A 24,464-nucleotide genomic window follows, 5' to 3' on the forward strand; every position below is an offset into this window, starting at 1 on the left:
TGGAGGCCTGGAAAAACGGTGGAACAGATGGTAAATCATGTCACAATAACTACATTAGCGACTAATTGTTCAATAAATTGACGTGACTTTAATCATTTTAATAATCGTTATATCTACCATTGTGTTGGCACTAGTGCGGAAACACAGAGAGACACAGAGACAGGGAGTGAATAACCTCAAAACGTACCTCCATCAACACCCAAGCTAGCTCAGACATATATAATGACGGCCCAACGTGTGCCAGCTGGGACAGACCGGGGCTGCATATCATGGTGGGCAGACCCGTGATTCCCCTGCTTCCACACTTTAGGTGCAAATTAGGTGCATGAACAGGAAAGGAAAGTTTATTCTCTTTAAAAGGGTTCATTCCATTGTTATGATATGTTATCATTTTATTAGTGCCAAATTAGTTGTGTAAAAATTTCTGGGACAAAATATACTTCGCAAAAAAATTGTTATCGTTGTCTCTCGCTAACTTGCGCTGTCTCTCTCATGCTGTCTCTCGCTAACTTGCTTATGCGAGAGAGAGACAGCACAAGTTAGCGAGAGACAGCATGAGAGAAAGAGACAGCGCAAGTTACCGAAAGACAGCATGAGAGAGAGAGACAGCGCAAGTTAGCAAGAGACAGCATGAGTGAGAGACAGCGCAAGTCTCATGCTGTCTCTCGCTAACTTGCGCTGTCTCTCTCTCTCTCTCTCATGCTGTCTCTCGCTAACTTGCGCTTTCTCTCTCTCTCTCAGGCTGTCTCTCGCTAACTTGCGCTGTCTCTCTCTCTCATGCTGTCTCTCGCTAACTTGCGCTGTCTCTCTCTCTCTCTCTCTCATATGCTGTCTCTCGCTAAGTTGCGCTGTCTCTCTCTCTCATGCTGTCTCTCGCTAACTTGCGCTGTCTCTCTCTCTCATATGTTGTCTCTCGCTAAGTTGCACTATCTCTCATGCTGTCTTTCGGTAACTTGAGCTGTCTCTTTCTCTCATGCTGTCTCTCGCTAACTTGTGCTGTCTCTCTCTCGCATAAGCAAGTTAGCGAGAGACAGCATGAGAGAGACAGCGCAAGTTAGCGAGAGACAACATGAGTGACAGAGAGACAGCGCAAGTTAGCGAGAGACAGCATGAGACTTGCGCTGTCTCTCACTCATGCTGTCTCTCGCTAACTTGCGCTGTCTCTCTCTCTCATATGTTGTCTCTCGCTAAGTTGCGCTGTCTCTCTCTCTCATGCTGTCTTTCGGTAACTTGCGCTGTCTCTTTCTCTCATGCTGTCTCTCGCTAACTTGCGCTGTCTCTCTCTCTCTCTCATGCTGTCTCTCGCTAACTTGCGCTGTCTCTCTCTCTCATGCTGTTTCTCGCTAACTTGCGCTGTCTCTCTCTCTCTCTCATATGCTGTCTCTCGCTAAGTTGCGCTGTCTCTCTCTCTCATGCTGTCTCTCGCTAACTTGCGCTGTCTCTCTCTCACTCATGCTGTCTCTTCTCTCCTACTCACTCTGTCTTTCGCTAACGTGCAATGTTACTTTCACTTGTGCTGTCTTTTCTCTCTTACTCGCACTGTCTCTCACTAACTTGCGCTGTCTCTTTGTCTCTGTTACTTGCGCTGTCTCTCAGAGAATGAGATTATGAGAATAAGATTAGTCATGTCTGCCGTTGAATAAATGTTGTGTGAAAATAATTATCATTTTGGGTTTTTTTTGGTTCCAGTTTAAAAAAAGGTATCGAAAAAAGTATAATTTGGATATCAGTACCGAATGTAAAGTATTTTATTGGTTCCGGTATTGAACATTTTAACCGGATTCTCAGCCCTACGTTTCTAGCACCTCTATTGTTAAGGCTGTAGAGTAGTTGGATTAAGGTGTTCTCTATCAGGATCAGGTGGGACAGATCTCAGTTTCTCTGTTCTGAGATTCTGTTCTCCACATGTTTTTGTTTGTTTTCTCTTCTCTAATATGACTGACTCCATTTATCACAAAAAATAATAATCCCTTCTTCTGAATAAAACACTTGATCAACAGAACAACACTGGAAAATAACAAATGAGCGCAAGCCGGACCGTGAAAATATACATAAGTGTGAGAAGCAGTTTTGCTTGTTATTGTCGATCTGGTTTCGTTTCAAATACTCCCTCATGCAGAGTGATTTTATATCAGTTTCTACTGAACATCATCCTGTAAAAACATATGTAAAATGTACAGTTGGGTCATTATTTTTTAAGCATAAAAAAATATCATGGTATTTTATAGTTTTTTGCGATAATGCTACTCTTGGTCATATGACAAAACAAAAAAACAAAACAAAAAAAATGCAGCAAAAATAAAATTCAGTTTTATTATTGCATATGATAATAATAAGTAAAAAAACGTATTAAAAAAATAAAAGGACAAAATAAAAAGGTAAATAGCCAAAAGTAAAATCAGCAATAACATAAATTAAAGGATGATATAAAAAAAATAATAAATAAAAGGTAAAACATTAAAATAGATTAATAGGGAGACAAAATATTTAACATGCATAAAAAGGTAAAAGAAAAAACTAAACAAACAGTTTAATTAGGTAAACTGTTACACTAATTTTGCCATTGTGTGTTGTTTTATTTTGCGTGTGGTTTTGGTTTGAGTGTGGTTATAGGTTGTTGGTGTTTTTATGCCATGAGTGATCAAAGATGAATTTCCACATTATGGACAATAAAATCTATTCTATTTTATTCTATTGTATTCTAAAAAAAGAGTATAAAAAAATAAAAGGACGAAATAAATGAAGTAAAAAAGGTATAAAAGCCAAGAGTAAAACCAGTAATAAAACAAGTAAAAGGATGAAATTAATAAAATTAACAAAATAAAATGGCTATAACATAAAACATACAATTAGATAAATAAAAAGACAAAATAATAAATAAAAAGGTCAAAGAACTCAACTAAACTGAAACAGTTTAATTAATTAAAGTCTAAAAAATAAATGGACGAAATTAATTAAATAAAAAGGTAAAAGGCCAAAAGTAAAACCAGTAATAAAACAAATAAAGGGTTGAAATAAATAAAATAAAGGGGCAAAAAGGTTAGATAAATAAAAAGTCAAAATAATAAAAGAAAAAAGGTAAAAAAAAAAAAAGAAAAACTAAACTAAAACAGTTTAATAAGTTAAAAAAGTATAAAAAATAAAAGGACAAAATAAATGAAATTAAAAAAAGGTGTAAATGGCCAAAAGTAAAATCAGCAATAAAATAAATAAAAGGATGAAATTAACAAAAATAAATAAAATAAAATGGCTAAAAGGTAAAACATAAACTTAGATAAATAGAAAGACAAAATAGTTAACACAGGCTGTTTGAAGGTGGTTAGAGACTAGTCATTTGTGTGCGACGGAGTAGTGTAAAAATGCAGCGTCTAAAAAGTAAACAACTAATAACTACAAGATTGCTAATATCACAGAAACGCTCTTATGATCTAGTCTGACTGATCTTAATGAGATGTTAAATGGTCTCCATTAACCACATTGGCAGAGTTTTTTCTTTTTGGTCTTTTTTGGCCAAAATTCCTTTAAAGAACAGAATCTGGAACGCTCGTAAATCAGCGAAACATTAAGACTAAGATTAAGAGTTTTGGTCTGGAGGCATTTTGTGGGGCCAGCTGTCACTTTCTGTGAAGAAGATGAGGCGTAGGAAGGAGGCTTGTAATTAATGCAGTGCGCTCGCTGTGTGTTTTTTTCAGAGGAATGGGAGGTAGATTTGGGCGCTTTGGGCCCCGTTTCTTCACGGTTTAGGGTACGGGCTCCCCCTCGGTGACTCACTCTTAACCAAAGCCATGCTGCGTCTCTCTGCGTCTTGGTGGCCACATTTTTGTACCCCCCAAAATTGCTCAGCGCAAGAGAAACCATATGTGGACTGTAAAAGCAGACCCATTTGAACTGTGCTGTAGACTGGCCGTCACGAGAAAGCGTTTTAATACGCTCTCAGGGTCGACTTTAAAGAAAACACTACGGCGGTGAGCGACTTTTCCTCCAGGACCCCCGAACACGGCCCCCCTGAGCAGAGACAGAAGTTGGCATGTGGGCTTGAAGTCATAAAAATACATAATGCAAGATCCCCCGATGAAGGGCAGACTGGGGGTCCTCTCCCAATACATTCCAGCCATGTTCAGAACTGGAGCTGTGTTGAAATTCTCTTTCTCTCCCCCCACCACCTCCTGTTTCACCCTCATTCCAGCTGCCAGCATGTTGTTTGTTGAACTTGTTTGTGTTAAAGCTCTGTTTTATTCTCTCCTAGTTTGGGCTCAACTTGATTTACACTTTCTTAGATTGTTGGGGGTCTCTGGTGGGTTTTGAAAAAATATTGCTATTAATAAAATTTAATTGGAAAAATATTTAGCCATTTGTTAGATTAGACTAAAGTGTTGAAGCTTAATCAAATCTTAAACCTCAAACAATCTCAACCCAAACAAACTAAACCAAACTCAACCCCAACGCAGTGTCTATGACTGAGCTTAGAACAGACCCACAAAATGCATCCCGACCCGACCCAAACCCATAAACTGCCATTTATGACCCTGAGCCCGATTTAAACCGCACATTATTTTTTAGTAAGTAGAGCATTTCTGACCTTTTTAAAAATATTGGCCCAACTCGGCCCAGGAAGATGGTGGGAAATCTCAGCCAGATCCGACCTGTCTAAAAGTGGTGGGAAATTTTGGGCCGACCCCAGCTGAAGAAAGTGGTGGGAAATCTCGGCCTGACCTGGCCCCGAGGAAGGGGGTTGGAAATTTTGACCAGATCTGTTCCGAGGAAAGTGGTGGGAAATTTTGGCCAGATCCGACCCCCAAAAAAGTGGTAGGAAATTTTGGCCAGATCTGGCCTGAGGGAAGTGGTGGGAAATTTTGGCCAGATCTGGGCTGAGGAAAGTGGTGGGAAATTTTGGCCAGATCCGACCCCAAGTGGAAAGTGGTGAGAAATTTTGGCCTGACCTGGCCCAAGGAAAGTGGTGGGAATTTTCAGCCCAACCCCAGCTGAGGAAAGTGATAACAAATTTTGGCCCGGCCCAAAAAAAGGGGGTGGTAAATTTTGGCCCGGCCCGAAGAAAGTGTTGGGAAATTTTGGCCGGAGTTCGTTTTTGGGCATAGGGTCGTGCTTAAACTCTGGTAAACTCTAGTCTATAGGACAGAACATCTGGTGTGAATTGTCCTGGAAACTTAATATAAGGTGTTAAATATGTAACATACCTGTAATGACTATAACTGACTAATTCACTCTGTTTTACAGGAGCAGACTCTATTAAGAAGTACTGGAGTCGGTATTATCAGGGCTCTCAGGGCGTGGTGTTCGTGCTGGACAGTGCCTCGTCAGATGAAGATCTGGAGGTGGCACGGACAGAGCTCCACTCGGCCCTGCAGCACCCCCAGCTCTGCACCCTGCCCTTCCTTATACTCGCCAACCATCAGGACAAACCCGCCGCCCGCTCTGTACAAGAGGTAATCTACTGTTACACATTCACATTTACATTTACAACCATCCACAGTCTACACTGTATATACAGATCTGGAAAAAATGAAGAAATCACTTCCGTTTCTGAATCAGTTTCTCTGATTTTGCTATTTACAGGTTTATGTTTATGTAAAATGAACATTGTTGTTTTATTCTATAAACTACAGGCAACATTCCTCCCAAATTCCAAATAAAAATATGGTCATTTAGAGCATTTATTTGGAGAAAATGAGAAATGTCTGAAATAAAAAAAAATTTGCAGAGCTTTCAGACCTCAAATAATGCAAAGAAAACAAGTTCATATTCATAAAGAGATCAGAAATCAATATTTGGTGGAATAATCCTGGTTTTTAATCACAGTTTTCGTGCATCTTGGCATCATGTTCTCCTCCACCAGTTTACACACTGCTTTTGGATAACTTTATGCCTTCAATCCTGGTGCAAAAATTCAAGCAGTTCAGCTTGGTGGTTTGATGGTTTGTGATCATCCATCTTCCTCTTGATTTAATCCAGAGGTTTTCAATTTCGTAAAATCAAAGAAACTCATTTTTAAGTGCTCTCTTATTTTTTTCCAGAGCTGTATATACAGTACCAATCAAAAGCTTGGACACACCTTGTTAAACAAACTTGAATATATTTAATAATTTAGATTCTTCAAAGTAGCTTCTCTTCAAGAATATTGAAAGTATGCTCAAGTCCACAGTCACTGCAAATACCATCAAAAATGTTATAATGATGAAACTGGCACTCATCAGGACCGCTCCCAGGAAAGAAAAGTAAAGGAAGAGTAAGAGTTTCCTCTGTTGTACAGGATAAGATCATCAGAGTTACCAGCCTCAGAAACGGCTGAAAGTTAACAGCTCCTCAGATAAGAGCACCTTAAAGCTTGGTTTGTTTAACACTTTTCTAAGTTACTACTTGATTGTTGTGACGAATAGGAGGAGGCATGTGCTGGCCTCCACCCACCTAGTGTCAAGGTCATTGCCTGTAATGCGGGAGTACATATGAACAGAAATTGGGTAATTGACCCTTCAAATTGGGAAGAAAATGGTGTATAATTGGAAAACAGCAAAAATCAATTTTTTTTTTTTTTTTTTGCTTGCCGGTAACAATATACTCTATGCTAGACTATGAGGATTGGTCATGCTGTCTCAAACTATTACCATGGTTTATACGGTATTACAGGGGGGCTGGGGAGAAGCTTAAACTCTGCAGATGGTCCAGATGGACCTGCATTCACACGGCCTCCATTCTGCCTCATCCTGCGTTATTTTAAAACTGAAAACTATGAAATAAAAACATTTCAGTTTGATTTAAAGTTGATACACAATTTCGTCATTTACACTTAGGCAAGCATTCCTCAACCCACAGTGTTGTGTGTTCTGGAAATAGCTTATAGAAACATTTTATACCTCTCACAGTAATGATTGTGACCAGCATCGTCTGGTAGAATTGTCCATGCGTACAGACAATGACCCAAACGATGTTTAAATTAAATTCCGGAGACTCTACATGCATAAAACTGGTCTTATATTTTATTAGGACTTTTTATTAACAAGAATCTGGGCTCCTACTTTATAAAAAGTGTCATGAAAGTACTTTGTAGTTGCACCTTAACAATGCATGTAACTACAGTGTAACTACTAATGAGATACACATTGTTACAGACTATAGATAACGTGTAATAGTGTTCGTGTGTGTAATTTTTTGATACTTATATTTAGCTATACCTCTAGAATATGTTGTTTTATCTACGTTTAGCTACACAGATAGTTTAAAGGGGACATATTATGAAAGACTTTAAACATTTTGCATGTGTTGTATTTCCAATTGGGTCTTGACTGCCCCAATAAACAGCAAAAATTCCATCCATCCGTTTTCTGTAAATCATCTGGTGTCAGGAATTATTTGCTTCTATATGCCATGTGGATGCTCCTCCCTTATTGTGACGTCCAAAGTCACACTAGATCAGTTTGAGAAACACCTTTTCTGTGTGCTGGTTCGGAAGCTCAGACAGTACACAGCAGGATTAGCCTGCAGACTTCTTTTGAGGGAGGCATCTATACCTACATAAATATGGAAATGTAAGTACTTACAAATAATGAGTTTTGTGCTTCTTTTGTAGTTAAGCATGAACTAACTTATTCAAATTTTAATGTCTAATAAACATTCAGCATAAACATGGGGAGTGGAAACCAAGAGCTTATTTGCGTAAAGTGACAAAGCCCTTAAACGGCTCCTTCTAGAATAGAGCTGGTGAGATCCTTCTCTTTATGTGAGAGTAATTTTGTGTGCAAAGCACTTCCTGGACATGTTTTGTATTATAACTAACTGTAAAAACAGGTATAATATGTCTCCTTTAATATTTATCAGTTAAGAAGGCAGAGGATGCCAAAAGCATTGCATGCGACTGTAAATGCGCACGTATACTCTCGCGTCCAGCCTGAAACACAAGTATTCACGCACACGGGCCCTGACATTGCACAACACGGGCGAATGGTTGCTGCAGGCATCAAAACTCAGCTAAAGAAGTCAACAAAACACTTTCAGATGGCTCTGACTTCCTGCCAAGGCAACCCCATACTGTATGAATTAATAATAATAACAGTTGATAAGAATAACAAGCTATCTTTATACGCGAGAGCGGGACTCTCGCGCGCTTCACACGAGACCGGGGACGGAGAGCAGGACGCCCCGAGCTGCCGCTGAGAGACGAGATGACTTTAAAGTAGCCGATCCCCCTGGTTTAAGCCGCCCGTTTAAAGTCTATAAACGGTAATTGCGTTAGCCACTGCTCAGCCGTGCCCTCCGGTCCGAATCCCGGTGCTGCGGCTTCCCTTCGCTTCTGTCTCTCAGGAGTTAACTTGTTGTTTGCAAACACTGACAGACCTCAGACCTCTCGGGGATTCTCTGGAACCACCCCCTCCCCCTCTTTTCCACATGTACACACACATACACACACATCTTTACCACCACTCTTCAACCATGCTTTTTCATATTTTCACATTTATAAGAAAGACAATGAAGCATTGTGCTGGAAAAGACAGAAATATTGAAGTTGTATGGTGGCAAGTTGCTGATTTTCCCAGCTTTTCCAGCATTTTCCCTGCTTTTTCAGCTTTTCCCAGCCTCTTTTAGCTTTTCCCTGTTTTTTTCCATCTTTTCCCTATTTCTTTGCTTTTTCCAGCTTTTTCCAGCTTGTCCTTGCTTTTTTCTGTTTTTTCCAGCTTGTATTTGCTTTTTCCTGCTTTTTCCTGCTTTCCTCTGCTTTACCCAGATATATCCTGCTTTTCTCTGCTTTACCCAGATATATCCCCAGCTTTTCCCAACTTTCCCCTGCTTTTTCCAGCTTTTCCCTTCTTTTCCCTGCTTTTCCCTTCTTTGTCCAGCTTTTCACAGCTTTCCTCTGCTTTAACCAGATTTCTCTTGCTTTTCTCAGATTTCTCTCCTTTTTCAGCTTTTCCCTGCTTTTTCCAGCCTGTCCCTTCTTTTTCCTGCTTTTTTCCAGCCTGTCCCTGCTTTTTCCTGCTTTTTCTAGCCTGTCCCTGCTTTTCCCAACTTTCCCCTACTTTTTCCAGCATTTCCCTTCTTTTCCCTGCTTTTCCATTCTTTGTCCAGCTTTTCCCTGCTTTACTCAGATTTCTCTTTTTTTCTCAGCTTTTCCCTCCTTTTTCAGCTTTTCCCTGCTTTTTCCAGCTTTTTCCAGCTTTTTTCAACTGGTCCCTGCTTTTTCCAGTTTTTCCCTGCTTTTTCATCATTTTTCCAGCTTTTCCCTGCTCTTTTCCCAGCTTTGTCCCCTGTTCCATGCTGTAAGGGTGCATTTAGCTGTATCTCCACGCTCAATACAGCTGTCTTAATGTGTCTCAGGTTCGAATGTTTCTCTGAAACGTTGGCAACGACCTGCGAAATTGAGATTTTAAACCGCTGTTGGTAAGAAAAAGCAGTTGGAATGCGCGGTATGTCTCTCTCTCTCTCTCCTGTTACGATTTCTTTTTAATGGTCCCCTTGTTGTTTTTATATTTGCAGGCTTGGTGTGTATATGTGTGTATATATGTGTTTGTGTGTTTGGCTCGTAGACTCGAGCTGTAGAAAGTTGAGTGTGTGTAGTACGTACACACTCGCGCACACATCTGTTTCTGTGGTGAAATCAGCCTGCGGGCTGCAGGGTATAAAGCCAATGCGCTGAGCGCTAATTAACTGGCCGTGAATTGGTCCTGGGTGAGCAGTAAATATCAGACTTTGGAGAATAACACGTCCCAATTCACTGATGTGTGTCAGAATGGGGCCTTTTTCACTTGGCCGCCCGTTTCCCCGTTCCTGCCGATGCCCCGGGTCTGTTTGCGAAAGGCCGGGCAGGACGTTACCAGCCTGATTCTCACCAGACGATACGGAAGAGAAAGATGACGTAGTGTTGGAGCGCAGTTTACGACCGTTTGCTTACGTTTCAGTCTTCTTGAATTGCAGACAGAGTTACAGTGTAAGTAAACCCTGAATCTGATTCTGAGTCTGTAGCTGTTTAGATATACATCATCTGAGTCGTCTTCTCTGGATTAGACTCCTGGATGCTGAGAGATGTCTGGCTCTGTGAAACTACTGTATACTGAACCAGAGAATATTCACCAATCAAGCAAAACATTATGACCACCTTCTTGTTTCTATACTCATTATGTTTTTCCCCAGTTCTGCTGTACATATAGGAGACTCCATAACTTCTAGGAGTTCTATAACAGCGGTTCTCACCTGTTCTCAGCTTAAGACCCACATTTTCTCATGGCCATTAAGTTGCGACCTGCTTTTATAGACTAATAACAACAAACAAGCAACAAAGGTATTTTTTGAAGAAAAAAAAAAAACGTTTGTAAGAATCTGAGGAGAAACATGACAACTACATGTATAAAAGTTACTACAATAAAATTAAATATCAAAACTGCACCACAAAATTAGATGCATTTACATTGTATTAGTAGAAAAAAACACTTTTTCCCCATTAATTATTTTAATATTCAGATTTTTTTTAAATGTATTTATTTTTTACAAGCTCTCCACGATCCGGCCAGAACTGTTGGGTTCAGAGCAACCTAGTGTCCATAGCAACACCTTAAAAATAACTTACCAACCACCACGGATACCATAGCAACACCTTAGCAACCGTCTAGTAACCACTTTGCAACACCATGGCGAATAGAAGGAGCCATATCAGCTTCACAATCATTCTGCGTTTCTTTGAGGTACCCTTACCCTGTAGTAGTGGTATGGCCCAATTGAGGAAGGGGCGGAGCTACAGATATAAAAAGGCAGGTAGATACACCTATAAGGGCAGTCTAAAAGGGGAAGCCATGCTGCTGATGGGGCTTCAATTTGCTGATCTGCTGAAAGACAGGATAAATTCTTGTGTAGATTTCTGTGTTTATTTCTGTGTCAGATTTGACCTGTTTTATTTCTTTTTTGTAAAGTTTTTCTTTTCTTTTTTTGTCCTTTTCGATTAGCAATAAAAAAAATCACTTTTCGACTTCCTGTGGCGAATCCCGCTTTCCATTACCTAACACTCACCTGCACTACTACAAGTCCTTTTTTTTTTTTTTACCTTTTTTACACCCTCTCATTTATATTAGAGCTTGGAAAGCTTTAGTCCTGCTGACGGACAGATCTCTGAGCCATTGGTCAGGATCCATCTCCATCTCGCTGGGTGTTGCCTGCTTGGAACAGGCACTAGAAAGCCATGGGTTTTGTTGAACATGTTCCTGAAACACAATCCTCCCTTTGTTCCGTTTCCTCTGCGAGCCACTGCTCCGTGGAGACCCCCCCTTTCCCAAATCCTAGATCCCCAAATCCCCGATCCCTCCCCCGGCTCGCTTAGATTTTTCATGTTAGCGAGTCACGCTCTGCTCGGACGGAGCGCTCCGACACGTTGGAGCGGCCACATCAGAAACAGGTCCGGTCGCGGTCAGTGAGCCGGCGCTTTTCAGATACGGGGAGGCGGCGGGAGATTGTGATAGATCGCGTGTCTGGCCCTAGGCGGCCATCTGATACCGTGACCGATTCCAGCGTGAGTTCGGCCTGTTTCGGGGTGTTGCCAGATCAGCACTACAGTTTCCTTTAGTTTCCTGCAGTTTCTGCGTTATAAAACTTTCTCTCTCTCTCTCTCTTTCTGATTGTGAGATTTCAATCATGGGTCACATCAGGACGGAGCATAGCGTCTCCTCCTTCATCTCCTGCCAGTGATGATGACTGAAAGTGGAAAAGTGGAAAATGTGCTCTTCATTCTCCCACTGTCTCATCTACTGTCGTCATTTCAGATTGAGTTGTGTTGCTGTCTGTTTGGAAATCATGTTAAATCATGCTTTTCCATTCGTTGTTTGTTTATTTTATGAAATAAAGTTTATTTAAAGGAAGTTAAAGGGAGTTTATTCTGGTTCTGTAACTGTAGGACTAGGTAGGATTATGAAAAGCAAACCACCATCCTAAATAAAGCTAAAATTCTTTACATTAAATGCAATGAAATCCTTATCTTGTAGAACTAGCTGAGAGATCTTGCTAACACTTCCTATGAACCCTGTATTCATAATGTATTATAAATGCATTTATAATGCATTATATAACATGCATAATACCGTATAATGACTGTAATAAGTCTGTATAATAATTCACAAGTACTTAAAGCAGCATTCATAACACATTATAAACTACAAGTGTAAGGGTTTATAACAAAAGGGCTTGTAATGCCTTATAATATCTGTTCATAAGAACATTGTACAGTGTAGTGTTGTAATGCACTATAACACATATTTGGTATATTTTGCTATGCAGCTATGATTTCTCAAATTAAGCTTTATATAAGTGCGTAACACATTATAAAGCCTTATGTACAGTCATTACTGACTTTCAAGTGAAGTGAATTTTCATATGCTTTTTAAACATGAAGTCAATTTTATTCTGTCTCAATATAATGTCTTGACAGTAATTACTGTATATAAGGCTTTGAGGCAGTGATACTGATTGGTGATAACTGCAGTGTAAAACCTAATTTAAAAGATTTAACAAATGCATGTAGATTGGTTTGGCCTTTGTTCTGGATTTTCAGTTTTTAAAATGCCCGTAAAGGTTTAATTTCTCTAGAAACCAATGAATTATTCTTTATTTTAAAAATCGGGAGATCACTCTGAGTTGTATATGAATGCCGCACACATTCTAAATGTTAATAAGGAAAAGCAATGCACTTTCTTCACCCACCTTGGCTTGCGACTGCCCACTGAAGAGCCTTGTAGAAAGTGTCACAGTGCTGTTAGCCAATCAGAGTTGAGACGTTTGCATGTCATGAATATTTACATTAGTAAGCTGAAATCCTGTCATTTTTTTCCCACCCACTAATCTAATCCCAACCAACTTAATCTAAAACCCAGAAACAGGAGCACAAATACTCAAAGTAAAGTTGGTATAACGTTAAAGTCTCCTAGTAGAACTTTTTTTATAAAAAATATCATTACAGGAACACACTTTCTAATGTAATAGGAACTGACATCCACCCTTAAAATTAGGATTCATGGCCCCGCCCATCTTGGCTTGTGACTGCCTAATGCAAAGCCGTAGTGGAAGCGTCACAGCGCTGTTAGCCAATCAGAGTTAAGACGTTTGCATGTCATTACATTACATTTGGCAGACGCTTTTGTCCAAAGTGACTTACAATAGTGAAGTACAAAAGTAATAGAAGTTAAAGGTAAAAACATCTTTAGATAGGGCCTTAAGGTGGGAAAATAATGGGATAGAGGAGTGAAGGAGGGGAAGAAAGAAATGAGGTTAGAAGTAGTTAGTGTGTTAGAGGTGTTAGGAGAGTAAGTACTCTTTGAAGAGCTCTGTCTTCAGGAGTTTATTAAAGGTAGTGAGAGATTCTCCTGATCTGGTAGTGGAAGGTAGTTAGTTAGAGGTGTTAGGAGAGTAAGTGCTCTTTGAAGAGCTCTGTCTTCAGGAGTTTCTTAAAGATAGTGAGAGATTCTCCTGATCTGGTAGTAGAAGGTAGTTTGTTCCACAATTGGGGAACTCTGTATGAGAACAGTCTGGATTGCTTTGTGTGAGTGTTTGTTTGGTAAAGTGAGGCGACATTCATTGGAGGAGCGCAGCGGCCGGGAGGTAGCGTAAGCCTTCAGGAGTGATCAGTGCAGGTAGGACGGAGCTGTTCTGTCATCACCTTGTAGGCGATTGTAAGAGCTTTGAATTTGATGCGAGCAGCAACTGGTAGTCAATGGAGCTCAATAAGCAGTGGGGTGACATGTGCCCATTGGTTTTGGCTGGTTGAAGACCAGACATGCTGCTGCATTCTGGGTAATTTGGATGGCATTGCAGTAGTCGAGGTGTGAGATGACCACTGCTTGTACCAGGAGTTGGGTGGCCTGTTGCATCAGAAACGGTAGAATTTTTCTTATGTTATAAATTGCAAATCCTGTCGTTTAAACCTAACTGTCTGAAACAGAAGCACAAAAACTCTTAAGTAAAGTTGATATAGCATTAGAGTCTGCTAGTAGAACACCAGAACACACTTTCTGAAAGAGTCAAGCAGTTTTAAGGCAGAATTGCTGTCGTCCCCCCCCCCCCCCCTCTCTGTGTGTGAGAACATGTAAAATGAGAGTTGTAAAATGATTGATTTGGCCTGTGATTACACGCCACACAGACAGTTCACAGAACAGGGGATGTTTTGATGCTGTTGTTGATGTTGTTGCTGTTGTTTTGCATGATGTAATGCGAAAGATGCCCAGTTTACAGTTAACTGGAAATGATGAATTAAAGTCCTGGTGGGGATTTGCTGGAGCGCTGAGCTTTACTAGATTTACTCACAGCCGCTCTATACGCCGATCTGATTGGGCTGAAGTTATCTGTGTTGGTGTACAGGGAACTGATACCGATGTAATCTTGGCACGGTTGCTGCTGTTCCTGATTGAGGCTTTAAACTTAGAAGGGTTATCTGTTAATAGCATGCCTGTGTGTGGTAGTACGGGGGGGTTGTTCTGTAAAACAGAGATTTACCGTCACGCATGAGCTCCTTCTGATATGTGAATGTGCATTCCAGCCACTTCAGACCTCAACCTGGTTAGAAAGCAGTGGTGAATTTAGAACTTGAGTAGAGATGTAGGTGGGTAATGATCAGAATACTGTGCCTTTTGGAATATACCAAATTTTTCGCACTATAAGACACACTTTAAACCCTTTAATTTTCTCAAAAATCAAAAAAGTACACCTTATAATCCGGTGCTCCTTATGTATAAATTCTACCAGTCAGGTATTAAGGAGCAGTAAAGCCACTCCACTGAAGTACAGAGTTATATAGGAGTTTCAGTTTACTAACCCCGGCTAGCACTGCTGGAGCGGTAGCCACTAATGCTAATGCTCCAGCCTTAGTGCTGGAGAAATTCGGGAATCAAAGCTTACTGTAAATAAACCAAAGCACTTTACTTAGAGAAATCTGTGTAGATTAACATCCAGGGCTTGTTTGACTTTATAAGAAAGTGCTTTTTTATCACAGTTTTGTTTACTTAGCTTAGCTTTACTTAACTTAGTTAGCTACCCCCCCCCCCCCACCACCCAGTAAAAGTTACTCATAGTATCTCTTAAAATGAGCCTTATAATCCATTGTGTCTTATGTATGAAAAAGTCCTTTTATTTAAGCTAAACTACAGATAAAGCGCAGTTTAATCTGGTATATTAGCTAGATAACGATAATTAGCACAGCTATAAACAAGCTCTGTCTCTGCTGCTCCATGCTGTTTACACACTAAGAGCGTGGTATGTGCTGCGTTCACTGCTCACAGCCGCTCGACTCGTTCTGTGTTAAAGCAACTTCACACTGCACAGATATACGAGCTGGAACACAGATTCTTTTATCTGAGTAAATTTAATGTTGTTTTATTCTATAAACTACAGACAATATTTCTCGCAAATTCCAAATAAAAGTATTATCATCATTTAGAGCATTTATTTTCAGAAAATGAGAAATGACTGAAAATAACAAAAAAAGAAGCACAGCTTTCAGACCTCAAATAATACAAAGAAAACAAAAAGTTCATATTCATAAAGTTTTAAGAGTTTAGAAATCAATATTTGGTGAAATAACCCTGGTTTGTTTTTAATCACAGTTTTTTTTCATGCATCTTGGCATCATGTTCTCCTCCACCAGTTTTACACACTGCTTTTGGATAACTTTATGCTGCTTTACACTCCTGCTGCAAAAATTCAAATAGCACTTCAGTTTGGTTTGATGGCTTGTGATCATCCATCTTCCTCTTGATTATATTCCAGAGGTTTTCAATTTGGTAAAATTAAAGAAACCCATCATTTTTATGTGGTCTATTATTTCTTTTCCAGAGTTGTATCAGGTTGTTTGAAGACTGATCAGTTGATTTAACAATTGGAATCAGGTGGGATTTGACACCCCTGGTTCAGATCATCTTAACTGGGGTGATTTGGTGTGATGACGTGTGGCATGACCTTTTAAGACGCTGCGTTTTGGGAACCCTAACCCTGACTAATAAGATGCAACTCTGACTCACGCAGCAGGTGAAACGTCCGTTCTGCTTTAAAGCAGGAAAAGTGGTTGACTGTTCGGAGGATCTGAGACACTTTGAGAGGAACAAAACTGTGATTCTGGTACAACTGGGTCAGAACTAGGGCTGGGTATCGAAATTTACAGAGTGCCAATCCATATCTGAGCACACAGTCTAGGGGAGTGCCATATCGTATCGTACGCAATAATATCGCCAACATTTTTGAATATGGTGAACAATATTTTACCCTAAAATATGGTGCCATATCACCCATCCCTAATTATCACATCAGGGTACAACTTTTTTTTTTTTTTTTTTTTTACTGTTTTTAGCCAAAGAAAAATTTACACTGTTCTCATCTTCTATTATAAATGTACTAGAGACAGATTATATATGTCCAGTATCATTTATTTAATTTTAATCCTGGATATATGGAGATATTTGGAGTGTATTATTAGTATCATGACATTCTGGATCATTGACTTCTGTTACAAATCCAATCAAATTCTTGTATTTTTTTATATCTCAGGTAGGGGTGTGACATAAGTCGTATGCAATAATAAAATGAAATTTTTATTTTGTTGCAGTAGTGAATTCTTGAAAAAAACATCATTAATTTATATCCCCAAGAGTATCGTTATCATTATGAAATATTGTGATATTATTTTAGGGCCATATCACCCACCCCTAATACAGTCCCAGATTCACACACCAGTATCCAAATTTCCGGGCTATTTAGAATATCCAATTTATCTGCTATCTATGTAGGGCTGCAAGATATTGAAAATTAAAAATTACATTGCAAATGTTCTTTTTTCTGCGATATATATCGCAATATTAAACAATGCAGGGCCCATGACGTCACCAGCCCCGCCCCCATTGAGCGCCGAGCTCTCAAAAAACGAGAAAAACAGCAGTAATCAGCCCTTTAATCAGGCATTTAAATGAATTTTTAAAAGGTAAATAAGAGCGTTTGTTTTTCTGAGATTAAAAGTGTGAATTCAGCTGTAACTGGAAAGATCTGCACTGCTAAACTGTGCTGGACTGAGGTGCACAGCTTTCAACACGTGCTCACGTTTACGAGCACGTGCCCAGCCATGTGGTTGCATGATGGAGGCCATGCGTGAAGTTACCTTGTGTTTACTCATGTTTACGCCACAAACATGCTCATTTCCTGTTTGTTTCAACAAGATCCAAAAGAAGGAGCCTCTTATGCTGACAGTATAAAAACGATTGCTTAAATCATCTGTTTGCAATTTATTAAAAGCTATCGAAAAAGTGTCGTTTTGCTATCGGCGCCAAATTTAAGGTACTGTACTGATACAGTATTGAAACATTTTAAACAATACTCAGCCCTAGTCGGAACATCTCCTGGACAGGCAGGTCCTGTGAAGTGTTCTCAGGATAGAGTGGGACGTTACCTAACAAAAGTGTGGTAAGAAAGGACAGCCAAAGCTCATTTATGTGACCCATGGAGGCCCACCTCAAAAATGACGGGACGTAAAGGATCTGCTGTGTAGATCTTGGTTCTGGAACCCACAGGACGCATTCGGAGGTCTTGTGGAGTGCATGTGTAGAGTTCTGATCTCCCCAGCTTTATAAAACAGCAGTTAAATGGTGCATTATCTGTATTATCAGCATCATCACTGGGATCAGATGATGGTTGGTTGAGAAATAAGTCTGAATAGTTTCGCTCAGTCTATAAAAACTCTGTTAAAGGGTTTTATTGTTGCCTTTAATGTTTAGAAAGTGAAATTCCTTTTTTGCGTTCCCGTGTCCGGCCTCTGTTTCAAGTGAACTGGCTTTGTTTTCACCAGAGAAATTTTAATCACATTTGCCCTTAAGTCGTGGAAAATGTGCTGGAGAATGATTTCCTAAAATTAGCTGGAACTCTGATAATTACTCTTAATATATGAGATTCCATAAGATAAGAGCAGGCCTGGATGTGTCTGCAGATATGCACCATCAGCCATAACATTAAAACCATAAAAACATAAAAAAAACATAAAAACTCAGAGCTGGAGTGAGGAACATTTGCTGTCTGATCATTACTTTCTGTCAAAGGGTTTGATTTGCAAATTAAGCAGCAAGAGAACAATTAGTTTGTAAAGTTAAGGTGCCTTTTAGGAGTAAAAGGGTTATTTTTTAACAAAAAAAAAATCAGTTTTCTTGTGTTTGAGAAAAGTACTTCTGTGTTCCACGTACCTCAGAAGTTTTATGTCAGAGTTGAGCTTGTGCACTAGCTCTTCCACTGCTTACAGGTGAGTATATCGGACTGATATACTCTCCGCTAGCTGATAGTGCTTTGGGTGACCAGAACACTCAGGGTTCCTCAGTCTAGCACTCAGTTGGTTAGAGGCTAATGCTAATGCTGCTGCACCCAGCCTCACCCTAAACCCAAAACTCACCCTTAGATAAAATACTACTGGACATCTGAGCTGTAAATAAATGGAAGCCCTTTACTCACCCAACTAAACAGTTTTAAGGAGAGAAATCTGTGCAGATTAACATCAAACACTCAATTCAATTCAATTCAATTTTATTTATATAGCGCTTTTTACAACAAAGGTTGTCACAAAGCCGCTTTACAGGAAAAACAGGTCCACGCCTCTTATGAGCAGCACCACAGAGATGCCAATTTTATGGTGACACAGTGGCAAGGAAAAACTCCCTTTAAGAGGAAGAAACCGTGGAAGGAACCAAGACTACTCCGAGGAACCCATCCTACTCGGGTTGACCCGCTCAGTACAAACAAACAACAAACAAATTACAGAACAAAAACAGTACAGAGAATTAATGTGAACTATGGCTAATATAACAGGTATTAATTTATGAATATAAGCATGTGATGGGCACAAACTATAGAGCTATGGCTAATACAGAAACAGATACTGAGTGTGTTAATGGTAATCAGTGCAGGGTTGCAGAGCCGGAGAACAACACAGCGGGCAGTGGAGAGCCAGGCTGGGAACATCAGGAACAGGGCATCTCCATACATGTAAAAGAGATAGATAGAGAAAACAGAAAGGAAAGGAAGAGAAAAAAAGCAGAAGTTAGAAGGGTTGTGAAATAATTCTGATGAGTAGAAGGACAGGGCTGATTCCTGAAAGCTGGAACCACAGACGGACACATCCAGGAAGACCGGCCGGCCAGGCGCCTCAGCACATGTGAGAAAGATAGAGAGAGAGAACAGAGAGGGGAGGGAAGAAAAAGGGGTTAGAATGGTTTTATAAAACTCTGCTGGAGTGGGATGGGCACTGGTAGCAGCAGCTCAGGACATGGGGAGAGAAAGAGAAAGCAGATGATTAGGACAGGGTTTATATTTGCTGGATAAGCTGTAAGAGGAAGAAAATTGTAATGAGACATTACTCAAAAGCTTGAGCAAATAGAAATGTTTTGAGTCTAGATTTAAAGATTGAGAGTGTGTCTGAGTCCCGTATATTAATAGGGAGGCTATTCCAAAGTTGTGGAGCTTTATAAAAGAACGCTCTTCCTCCTGCATAGTTTTTTCTAATACGCAGGACTAATAACAGGCCGGCGTCTTGGGAGCGGAGTGAACGCGGCGGATTGTAAGGAGTAAGGAGTTCCTGTAGATAATGCGGGGCCAGACCATTGAGGGATTTATACGTCAGGAGAAGTATTTTATAATCTATACGAAATCTAACAGGTAGCCAATGTAGGGATGAAAGAATAGGTGTAATGTGATCGAACTTTCTAGCTCTGGTAAGCACTCTTGCGGCTGCATTCTGAACTAGCTGGAGTTTATGGAGTAATTTATGTGGACTTCCAGCCAACAACGCGTTGCAGTAGTCCAGCCTGGAGGTTATGAATGCATGTACCAGCTTCTCAGCATCTTCCAGAGAGAGTATACTGCGAATTTTAGCTATATTTCTTAAATGGAAGAATGCAATTTTGACTATGCTACATATGTGAGCATCAAACGAAAGAATTGGGTCAAAGATGACCCCAAGGTTTCTCACAGTTTTACCAGGTATAATTAAGTGACCGTCTATGTCTACAGTATTAACATTTATGTTTTTATCAATATTAGGACCTAATAGAAGGACCTCAGTTTTATCAGAATTAAGTAAGAGAAAGTTGTGTGTCATCCAATTTTTAATGTCTTTAATACAGTCTGTTATTTGATTTATACAGAGCTCCTCGTTGGGTTTAGCAAATATGTAAAGTTGCGTGTCATCAGCATAGCAGTGAAAGTTAATACCATGCCTACGGATAATTTTACCCAGTGGTAGCATATAAAGAGTAAAGAGTAATGGACCCAGTATTGATCCTTGAGGGACACCATATTTTACTCTAGACTGATAAGAGCTTTCGTTATTTAAGTAAACACACTGGAATCGATCTCTCAGATAAGATCTGAACCAGGTGAGGGCTGATCCTTTAATTCCTTTAAGATTTTCTAACCTATCAAGTAGAATAGTGTGATCTATGGTGTCAAAGGCAGCACTTAGATCTAGCAGTACAAGGATGGCATTACTGCCCCTATCAAGAGCTGAAAGTAAATCATTAGTTACTCTAAGTAGAGCTGTTTCAGTACTATGGTTTTGTCTAAATCCAGATTGAAAAACCTCATGCATACTATTACTTTGTAGATACAAGCGCAGCTGGTTAAACACAATTTTGTCTAGGATTTTGGCTATAAAGGAAAGATTAGAAATTGGTCTATAATTAGCAAGCTCGCGGGGGTCCAGATTTGGCTTTTTGATAATGTTGACATCAAACACTCGTTTATTGAAGTTTTTTGCTTAGGCGCTTCCCTCAGCTTTCACATTAGATGCATACTTCGGTGCGCCTTATAGTCAGAAAAATACTGTATGTCCACAGATAGAAGTTGGACAGTTCTGTGTGTATGACTGATTTTATGACGCTCAAATTGATAAAAGTCCTAATAAACTGTATAATTCTGCTGCTAATTATTAATAATAATTAATTAATAATTTTTGCTGTTTTTTGAAGCAGCCATATTTTTAATTCTGTGCTCAGTGTTTGTGTTGTTCTCCTGATTATTTGAGTTAAAAAAAAAAACAAGTTAAAATTTCCAATTTGGAACTTGAAAATTCTGATATTCGAGTAAGAGCATTAGAAACACCCCACATTTATTAGAGAGTAAGATCCAGAACAGCTTCAGATAATTAGAGCGTAGTTAGAGTAATTCGAGTTACTCGATTAAAAAAAATGATCGAGTAATATTTGTGCCTCGAGTAATCGTTTATTTATTTAAAAAACTCGAGTGGTAATTCACGCTTTTAATGTGACAACGCGCTCAGCGCAGGAAGAAGGAGCAGGCAGCGGAGGTTTTAGTTGAGAAGAGGGTATTTTAAAGCGGCGCGGGAAAAGGGAGACAACTTACGAGGAAAAAAGGGCAATAATAATGGAGAATTTTAGACTGAACAGCGTGGATTCGCTCCTGCCTCTCACAACAGCACGTCTTAATTCTGCACTGTATCAGCCGAGCACATGTTAGTGGTGGAGCCGAGAGAAGGTTAATATACCTTATAAAAAAATCAATGAGATTAACATTAATGTGACTTAATAACATAATGACAGCGCTGTGGATTGCAGAGTGTTAGAAACACTGTCTAAATTCTGGACTTTACAGAATTATACAGGCTTTATGCAAGTGAACACAACGATAACTGGCAACATCTCTGCTGTTCAGAAGCTAAGATGCACAACGTAATGCAAATGTTTTTTATTGATTAATTCCCTATAGTTCTGATACTTATAAGAAATCCTTGTTGAAAAGAATTTAACTTAATTTATTAAAGTACTAATTATTAAACTATTATTATTCATTTATTTATTTCTATTTGTAGTTTGGAAATGTATGTTGTAAATTTAAAAATATAACTTATCTAGAAATTGAAATCAGTTGGTCATTCATTATTAAGTGAAATGTCTTGTTTTCTCTTGTGTATTTTTAATTACTCTTTAAGCAAACAAATATGTTTTATCCGATTGCTCGATTAATCAAACAGATTGTTCAGTAGAGTACTTGATTACTGAAATAGATAGAGATAGATGATAGATAGATACTTTATTGATGCCCGAGGGGATATTCTAGACATCCAGCAGCAGGTATGTATAGTACACAAAGTTATAAAAAGATAAAATATAACAATACATATAAATACAATAAAATAAAAAATAGAATGAAACAATCGATAGCTGCAGCCCTAGTTTGATCTTAATTCTTCAAGTTCTATGACGGTCTAATTTTGAAGGGTGAAGATTCAGATGAGTCCGGGAAGGGGTTTTAAAAAAATCTTAAAGTAGTTGGAAGCCATCCTTTCCACTGTCTACTAATTAATTTAGTAGTGGACCAAGTTTATTCACCTATATAGGAGCTGGCAAGCTATTCTATAATAGAACCACACAGAAGACAGCTATGTCCACACTGCATCCACACTGCGTCCTCAGTAGTGCATTAGATGATATTACTGTACTGGTGTGGAGGACTGTATTAGCGGGAAGTCTGAAAGATGCTGATAGGCTCTGTCTCAGTTCAGACAGTGTGAGCTAGATTCTCCTCCTTTATTCTCTGCGCTGGTGGTCAGACAGCGCTCTCCGGACCCAAACAACAGACTCGTTTGTTGTCCCCGTCCCCCCGCCATCCCCCACCGTCCCCGGGGGCTTGGAATTCGCTCAGCCGACATTGGCATGGTTTCCTGCTCTGGGTGCCAAGGCCAGCGACTGATCAGCAGCAGGACACACACACATACACACTCACTCTGTCCACTGTCTGGGTGTCTGTCTGGCTTTCCAGCATTTCCTCCGTCTCCTCCTGTCTCTTGTGTTTTCTGTCTTCTGTCTCTTTGCTGTGCGAAGATCAATCCTGTCTCTCTTTTGAATTTCTTTCAGTGTGCGAACACTAAAATAACCGCTTCAGTTTATTACCTGTTTGGACATTTTTTAGCAAAAGAAGCAAGAAACCAGGAACTCACTTGGAACTACAGGGGTTGGACAATGAAACTGAAACACCTGTAATTTTAGTGTGGGAGGTTTCATGGCTAAATTGGAGCAGCCTGGTGGCCAATCTTCATTAATTGCACATTGCAGCATTAAGAGAAGAGTGTGAAGGTTCAATTAGCAGGGTAAGAGCACAGTTTTGCTCAAAATATTGCAATGCACACAACATCATAGGAGATATACCAGAGTTCTAAAGAGGACAACTTGCTGGTGCATCTGTGACCAAGACAGCAAGTCTTTTTAATATATATAGAGCCACGGTATCCAGGGTAATGTCAGCATACCACCAAGAAGGGCCGACCACATCCAACAGGATTAACTGTGGAAGCTGTAAGAGGAAGCTGTCTGAAAGGGATGTTCGGGTGCTAACCCGGATTGTATCCAAAAAAAACATAAAACCACGGCTGAACCCAAATCACGGCAGAATTCAATGTGCACCTCAACTCTCCTGTTTCCACCAGAACTGTCCGTCACCACAATAAATTATTGTGGTCTAAAACCAGGTGTTTCAGTTTCATTGTCCAACCCCTGTATAAGACGGTATGGCTGTAGGGGGAAAATGCATACCCGTTCAAAATTGCCCAGTGGTATACCGTATGAACCAATATACTGCCCAGCACTAGTGTGAACACTAAAATTAACTGTTCTGGTTTATTACCCGTTTGTTTTGGAAAACAATCGCTGGGATTTTTAGATGGCTTGCATATGGTGTCAGCCTCCTCTGCACTTGCCGTGATATTCTTACCCATAGCGATTAGTTTATCAGCGATTGTGTAAGCAAATCCTGTTCTCTTTTCTCTTCTTTGGCCAGGTACCAACTTGGCACACACCTTAATCATTTTTGTATGTGTGCGTGTTTTGCAATCCGCTCCTCGTGCTGAAGGCTAAAGGGAAAGATTCCGCTTTTGGTCCCTTGATCCTCGATGTCTCGGGGGCACCTGAGGCCCGGCGTTCCCTTTAAGAACCCAGAGTCTCTGAAACTCTACCCTGTGCAGCTTCAGTCGCTGGGGTAATTTACCATCGCCGTCTGCCTCTTGCGCTGCACGGAAGTAGCCCTACATTTGTGGTAATGGTAACTGGGTGGAGGGGAACGGGGTAACTGGGTGGAGGGGAACCAGGGAACGCTCATATGTTTTAAAGGAATCCTGACCCATCTACACACACACTCAACCCCGCGACCTCCCTCTCCTGAGGCCGATAGCACTGGCTTGTGATTTAGAGTAATAATAAAATTACCACGTCTCTGGAAGCAGACAGGGCACCCGTAACATCTGGCACTAATAGAGTTATGACTGATGGAGACGGATGCTCGATAGGTCGCCAGGCGGGAGGCTCCAGAAAGAAGCTTCTCCATCGGTTCCTTCTTTCTGTTGCTGTTCTTTGCAGCGTATAGCATTGCAAAGCTTCTGCTTTAATTCAGGAAGCTGCTTCATTGAGAGGTTGGAGCCTAGGCATGGCCAGACTGGTACCTGATAGATAGTCCTTTTA

General features: G+C 40.0%; 1 protein-coding gene across 1 annotated transcript in view; it reads left to right on the top strand.

Annotated features, from left to right (window-relative positions):
- arl15b (ADP-ribosylation factor-like 15b) overlaps positions 1–24,464 on the top strand; it is a 94,840-nt gene that overhangs the window by 39,635 nt on the left and 30,741 nt on the right. The window contains exon 4 of the mRNA XM_022680967.2: positions 5,236–5,444. Within this exon, the coding sequence (XP_022536688.1) occupies positions 5,236–5,444 (209 nt within the window). The remainder of the gene's footprint in view (positions 1–5,235; positions 5,445–24,464) is intronic.

Source organism: Astyanax mexicanus, chromosome 20 (assembly GCF_023375975.1).
Source record: "Astyanax mexicanus isolate ESR-SI-001 chromosome 20, AstMex3_surface, whole genome shotgun sequence".
NCBI classification, from domain to species: Eukaryota; Metazoa; Chordata; class Actinopteri; order Characiformes; family Acestrorhamphidae; genus Astyanax; species Astyanax mexicanus.